Raw genomic sequence first — 7,323 nt, forward strand, 5'->3', positions numbered from 1 at the left:
TGTAGACTATATAGTTTATCATACCTACTACACTACTACAGTTATGTAGGTATTCAAATAGTGTTTATGGCAAGGTAACAAAAATGTTTACATTCAAACATAATAATATATATGTATATTGCATACACTATACACGTTAATAAATTGGTGTATTTTAAAATAATCGTTTATGTACATTGTACCTTCAGAAAAAATCAGTTACAACTTACGATATTGTATTGTTTACAGGTGGTTATAAACTCATGTTTTATAGTATATCTTTACTCGTACCTACCTCTGTATTAATGTATTCCTTTAAAACGACAGTGTGCGCTAATAGTGTTATATTTTAAGACGGTTTTATTGAAAACGTTCTTATAATGCTGCAAAATCGATACAAGTGTATTTCGGTATTGTAGTTGGCAAGTGTTCATTATTATGCGATCCGGGGTTGGTTGTTTTTTGCATGCCAAACAGATTTAGTCTTTAAATAAACACAACAATGAATACTTTATTACACGCGTGTGTGTTTAATATAGCATAATAAAACCATAAAACCAATTTTACGACATTACAATATTGGGTTAGTGACTTTAATTTGTATAATATCTATACTGGTTTAGTGTCAACGACGGCCTAAAAACGCTTAGAGGTTTTCACACGTCATAAATACATTATAACTATATAATGATCAAGAAAAATACTAAAAATGCACTTCTGTAGTATTAATAATCGATAAAGTCTTAAGATCAAAAATAATTGTCATTATCCATATATTTCGTCGAGTTAATTTCGATTTTTATATATTATTAAACTAACAATATATTATGTTTATTTATTGTTAATTTAATAATTTAATTTTAATTTTTTTACTATTATAATTTTATTAATTATTATACTTAAATATAGGTATTATTTAATTACTGTTAGCTAAAACAAAAAATGGGAAAACATTTTTTGCTCGAGAGGTACCAATACAAAGTCGTGTTTTATATTTTACTTATGACAATAACATATAACTAAAAGTTATCATGTTTTCTATAAAAAATATGATTAGCATTGATTAAAACTAATTTAATTTTTGTTCTATATATTTCTTTATCTAACATTATATTTTTATTTCTTATACATATTTTAACCATGTATTGTATTACATAATAAGTAGATTCCAATGATTTGTTTACTATTAAAACTGATTTTGATCTTAAAATAAGTCGCGATTCTATTGAAATACACGTAATTATTATATAATACAAGTATGAACGTGCAATTTTAAGTTTCTGCAGCGTTGCACTAGTGATTTATTATTGTAACAATAGTGATAAAAACAATACTATCAATTTTAATATAAAATATGGAATACTGTTATTATACTACGGCGTTAATATCTGGCAGTGACCGAAGTATAGGCATTACAAGGCACTCATAATTATTGCAACTGTTCGACCAAATACATCAGATCGGGTTCGGTTTTCAGAATGACCACCGCTTCTCTGGCATAATTTTTGATCATCTCGTCGTAGTTCTGCAGTATAATAATAATATAAATTATAGTTGTAATATATATTATATTTTATACAATCTATTTTTTAAATGTAACACGAAATATAAATACCCAGTGACATCGGAATAAAATGCGTCGTTTTTAGATTATACTAGAGAAACACCGATGTATACTTACTATATACACATAATTGTACGACAATTTTCAAATTTTATTTGGTATTTTTGTTGCTTTTCCAAATTAAAAATTAAAACTGACTGAATTATAATTAAGTAAGAAAAAAATACAAGAAATCATGTAGAAATTTAAAAAAATGCTTAGTTACTGTTAGAAAAAATAATGCAAGTTGTAATGTGCCTAAGTACAATAAAAGGGTATAACATTTGAAAATCTCATAAAAGTATGATAATTAATAATTAGCTATATTTCCCAAAATCTTTCCAAGGTTCAGTTTGAAATCACTGGACAAAAATATTTCGAGTTACCTTATAAAAAAAAATACTGCACAATTTTTTTTAACTAATACTGTTTGATTAAAATTATAATTGTGTTAAAAATGGTTTGTTTTCTTCTTAAAAAAAAAAAAATCCGATGTGGATTTGATAATAAGTCACGAAGAAAAATAAGACACCTTTTTATAATTATAGATAATATTTAACCTATATAATTACAACCTCTGAAAAAATTGTAAAAAATATAGTGTTAATAATAACCTTACGTTCAATATGATATACAGTCTTAAGTTTCTATTATATGTGTGTGAAAAAAAAATATTTTTTACATCAAACATAAAACATAATATTATTGATATAGTTTTTAATAGAATGTGGACACGAATTTTTTAGAAAAAAGAACCGCCATCGAACTATTAAGATGGACGTTCAGTTTATAGTATGCTGATCAGTATTATATTATATTATTTATAAAATTTTAATATTTTGATAAATGAAAAACGCCGACCCGTCTGTGTTTCTTCCGCTTTAGCTGTTTGAGACCGCAAACCAGATAGTAGAGCAGAAGTCCCCGGAATCGCGTAATTCCCGGTTCCAGAACGTCGGCCAGCCGCAACAGTTGTTCACATATAGCCGAATTATTTTCCAGCTGTTTTACGGTTAGATCTGCACAAAAACGGTTAAGTATATCGTATAAAAAAATACAAAAATCATTCGTCACTTACTCTCTATCAGTGTGTAAGAGAGGCACGACAATAAACTATAAAGCGATAAAGTTAACCATCCAAAATTCGAAATTTTTGACTTAATTTTTTTTTTTTTAGTTATTTCTCGATAACCATTAAGTCATATATTACTTAAGTATTATTATGCGGTCATTTTAACTTATTATGTTTAGTCGTTTTCAATCATTCTAAAAAAATCACTGGTTTTTTTATTCCTAAGTGTTTTGATCAGATATAGCTGAAATGCTGTGCGCAATTATATTATGTCAATATATGTATAGTCTTCCCCCTACTACACATTGCTCGTGAATTTTCTTTTTTTTTTTTTTTAATTCTTCACGTTTTTTCCGGGTTTTTTTTTTCGAAGTGTGGGACTTTTTTTACTGGGACTTTTTGTTTTGGCGTTTATCAGTTTTTATAGTACGAAGGGTATGACGTGAAAACAGGTAGAGTACCCACGTACTATTACGAAATCGAAAGACCACGCACCCGAAATCCGGTCGCCGTACAGCTGGACGAGCGCGTACTTGACTCCCACCGCGACGTGGTGGTTGTCGTGCAGCGGCGGCATCGTCCCGTCGCGGACCCGTTCCAAGAACCGTTCGAATCCGGCGCGGTCGCGGCTCTTGGAAAGCGCTCCGACGGCCCGGACGGCCCGCTGCTCCGCTTCCGGGTCGTCGGCCGGACGTCCGCAGGTCGCGCAACCCGCGGCCGCCGCGGCCACGCGGCCCGAACACGGGCCGCCGCAGGCCGCCGAGCCCAAGTGCGTGCCCAGTTCTTCGGGGTCGGCGCACCGCGCGCACGCGCACTCGAAGCACTTGGCGGCCGACAGGTGACGGCGCCGGTCGCGCGTGCACCACAACGTCTGCGTGTACGTGGCCGTGACGCCGTGGCCGCGGCCGATGGGCACCGTGGCCAGCACCCGGATGGCCGGCCGGCCGTCGGCCGCGTCGCCGACGAACACGTGTTTGGTGTTGGGCGTGCAGCAGTGGGCCATCATGGACGCGCGCGCGTACACCGCCCGGAAGTTCCGGCCGCCGGGCCGGCGCACGTCGAACGCGTTCGTGTCCAGCACGGCGGCCGCCTCCAGGGCGGACCGGACGTCGCCGCCCGCGGACCGCAGGCCCAGCCGGTCCAGCACGAACGCGGCCACGTTGACGGCGTACGCCCGGTACAGCGGCGTGTCCAGCCTGTCGTCCAGGTGCGACTGCAGCGACCGGAACTCGGCGGCCCCGCGGCCCGCGAGCAGCATGCACCGGAGCGGCGCGACGAAGCAGTAGGCGGCCGACCGGCGGCCGTCGTAGTGGCCGCCGATCAGCCGGCACTCGGCTTCGCGGTGCGCGGCCGCGGCCTCGCACCGCGGCCCGCACACCGGCCACCCGCACGCCGAACACCTGTAATCGGCGGCGGGCGCGTAACACGCCAGGCAGACGGGCGGCGAGCCGGCCTTCGGGCCCACGACCAGCGGCCGTTCCTCGAGCAGCACCTCGCCGGCCGCGATGTCCCGGGCGGCCACCCAGTGGCGTCCCAGTTCCGGCGACTCGGCCACGACGTACGGCGACGACGACATGCGGTACGGCGTGCAGGTCGGACGACGTCGATCGACTGCAGTCGCCAAAAGCCGCCGCCGTACGGAAATAATCGCGTAGCGACGGTGGGACGAGCGGACGTTCGGACGTGTGTCGCGAGTGTATTGAAATTTACCGGCGGCGGACGAACGACCGTCGGGGGAGCGGTTACCGGGTGTACGCGGGATAACGCGCGGAGAGGGAATCGGACGAGAGAGCGTAAATCGCGATAAAAAAACAAAAAGACGACGACGAGTCATACAAGGTGTAAATAATACAATAAATATACGCGTATGGGCTCGTAAAACGTCCCCGCGAGAGGGCCTCGCGAGTGCGATATTCGCGCCGGGTCCATACCGCACCGGCGAAATGAAAAAAAAAAAAACGCTTATAATATCATATGATATAAAACGTCATATTTTTTTATGGCGTCTCTCGTCGGTTTTATGGAATTCAATCTTGGACCAGCACATAAAAACTTTGTACGCGCATTACGGCGGGGCGAGATGGGCGTGTGGGTGTACAGGCAAGAACACCGTTTTTTCCGAGACTTAAGTGGAAGCGGTGTATACGGCGTATGATGACGTATTACGCGCTTTCGAAATTGGCTGCGATGAACGATCGGAACGTTTTCAGAGTGTACAGCTCATAACAATATATTTCGCGCCTGTTCAATTGAGTAAAGTCCGTCTGAGAGTGCTAATAATTGTTTTAACGATCTCCCTTCTTTTTTTTTCCAGAACAGTATAACAATAACCAACAGGGAAGTGTATAATATTATAACGACCCCGGAAAATTAAGAATCTTCCCGACCGTGCAGACGTTTTATTACAAACGACAGCGGTAATAATTTTGCGGTCTCTGCGTTCGTATTATTAGCTTTATTAACCTGGCCTGAATTAATAATTCACTTTGATATTCTTACTGTATCACCTACTTAGGTATTATACTTTTGGTATGAATATCGTTATTTATTCTGTGATACAATTGGTTTTTCCTTGATTTCCAATAAGGATTACCACATAGATTTTCTAAATTTTTCTCCGCTACGTATTGATAAATTCGTTAAATAGAAAATTTCATAAAATGAAAGTTCTTTATAATATGGAAGTTTCACTGTTCAATAATTGTCTTTGGTGGATCGTACACACGATGATGAGATAGGTAGGCATTCTATTTTGAAACGTCTGCAGAGTTGGGAAAAATGCCTCCAGTCTAGACACTATATAGACTAGATCTATCTGAGATTTCGATCCATCGCATCGTGTCGAATAAAATCACTCAAATGCACGTATATGCATAACGTTATCGCCATTGTAAGTCAGGTAGGCTTATATTATATTATATGATATTATGTAATATTCATTTGGCCACCGATCTCGCTTGTAAGTCGCGCGCTGTCCTTTACTTTTACCCTCCGCGAGCCCGCGATTTGAATAAGACCCACATAAGTAACTTTCGGGGAGACAGATGTTTTGCAGCCCGTGAAACCGTCACGCATGGTGCGAACCGTGTTGTATATATATTGTATATATATATATATATTATTACATATATAATACGCTAGCATAATACTACACACACACATACGATGGCGTGTATATATAAATGTGTAATATTATGTATATCGTGTGTCTGAACGGAAACTGGCACTTGACGTCTTTTGAATGTTTAATGGACAGCGTCGCCTACTCGTGCATGCTACTACAGCGGACTTTTAGCCGAAGAGAGTGTCCTGTACGCGCGCGCGAATTAACGAGGGTCGACGACGTAATATTTTCCTGAAGCCGAACCGACCGAATGACAGGGCACGAGTATATTATAGTGCACAGGGATCTTGTCACATATACATATATGTTTATAAATGTGTATGTGTGTGTGTATGTGATATATACAAACGGTGGTGGAGTGGTGCGTTTTAGTTGTATATTTAAGTATAATATACATGTGTATAGTCGCTGCTAGAATATTTATCGGTTAAACTCTAAGTTTTCCGTTTTCCTTTTTCACACGGATATCGTTTTCGAGTGTACAGCGTAGCATCGTCCGTTGATGTGATTCTATCGTCGTTATAATATTATAGAGTGGGTAACGTTTAACTCTTTTTGAGCCGTTTTGAATCCAATAATATTTATCGACATTTTCAAATATTGTTTTCATCATAGCATGGAACTCGCAATTCTATTTCACATTCGATCACTCGACTATTTGGTTTCAATTATTTGTGTATACTGTATATATATTATATATAATAATAATATGTTATACAGAAATATGAATTATTCAATAATCAAACATTACGAGCCTATAGAATATGACTATAGTTATTATTATGCAGGTACAATGAATAAACTGTTTATGTTATTATTTTTAAGGTATAGCTGGAAAATGGCAATATTATGTCACTATCGATGTAGACAAAAGAAGTGTATTGAAAAAGGATTTAAAGTTCAAACGGAAAAATAAGCTATAGATGTTAGAAATTTAGGAACTTTAATAAATATGGAGAAACAGTCTATAGTCAAAAGGTAAACCAACATTTAACGTTAAAAATCGTTGATTTAATTTGCGTTATATCATCATGCTGTATTTACGGTACGGCTTAATTCGTAAGTCATTCGTTTTGCTAGTAATATAGATATATATTATAGTTATGAACACAAGCGGATTGTCATGTAGTTTTTAGTTTTTAACATACAATGAATGAATAAATATTTACATTTCACCTATTATAATATATAATTGCTATACATTGCATGTTACGTAGTTAAATTTTCGTTACTCAATATTTGGGGGGGGGGAGTATTATTTCGTCTCAGATTCGGAAACATATTTTATTTTGGTCGTAGTGCTACATAGAAATTAAAATCTTATTATTGGTTTGCCGTTGACGCTATAACGCGTAATCAACACTTTTATACAGAAAAAATATTCATAAGAAAAAAACTTTATTTAGAAACTTTAGAATCGTTGGCAATAATTAACGCTTACGATATTAGCGCTGTAATAAAATTATTATTATTTTTTTTTCTGCTCCTCATTTAATCTTTTCGTAAGTTTTCAAAATAATTTAAATAAGAACAACAATATATTTA

The 7,323-nt window shown here is 38.2% G+C and overlaps 1 protein-coding gene across 1 annotated transcript; it reads right to left on the reverse strand.

The window, feature by feature from the left end:
- Window positions 1-1,042: 1,042 nt before the first annotated feature.
- LOC126551504 (SET domain-containing protein SmydA-8-like) lies at window positions 1,043-7,251 on the reverse strand. Its single transcript, XM_050205038.1, has 3 exons — window positions 3,150-7,251; window positions 2,444-2,601; window positions 1,043-1,504 (listed from the first exon to the last, which is right to left on the reverse strand). Exons 1-3 carry the CDS (start codon window positions 4,486-4,488, stop codon window positions 1,409-1,411), a joined length of 1,593 nt encoding a protein of 530 aa, XP_050060995.1. The 5' UTR covers window positions 4,489-7,251; the 3' UTR covers window positions 1,043-1,408.
- Window positions 7,252-7,323: the final 72 nt, after the last annotated feature.

Source organism: Aphis gossypii, chromosome 3 (assembly GCF_020184175.1).
Source record: "Aphis gossypii isolate Hap1 chromosome 3, ASM2018417v2, whole genome shotgun sequence".
Taxonomy (NCBI): domain Eukaryota; kingdom Metazoa; phylum Arthropoda; class Insecta; order Hemiptera; family Aphididae; genus Aphis; species Aphis gossypii.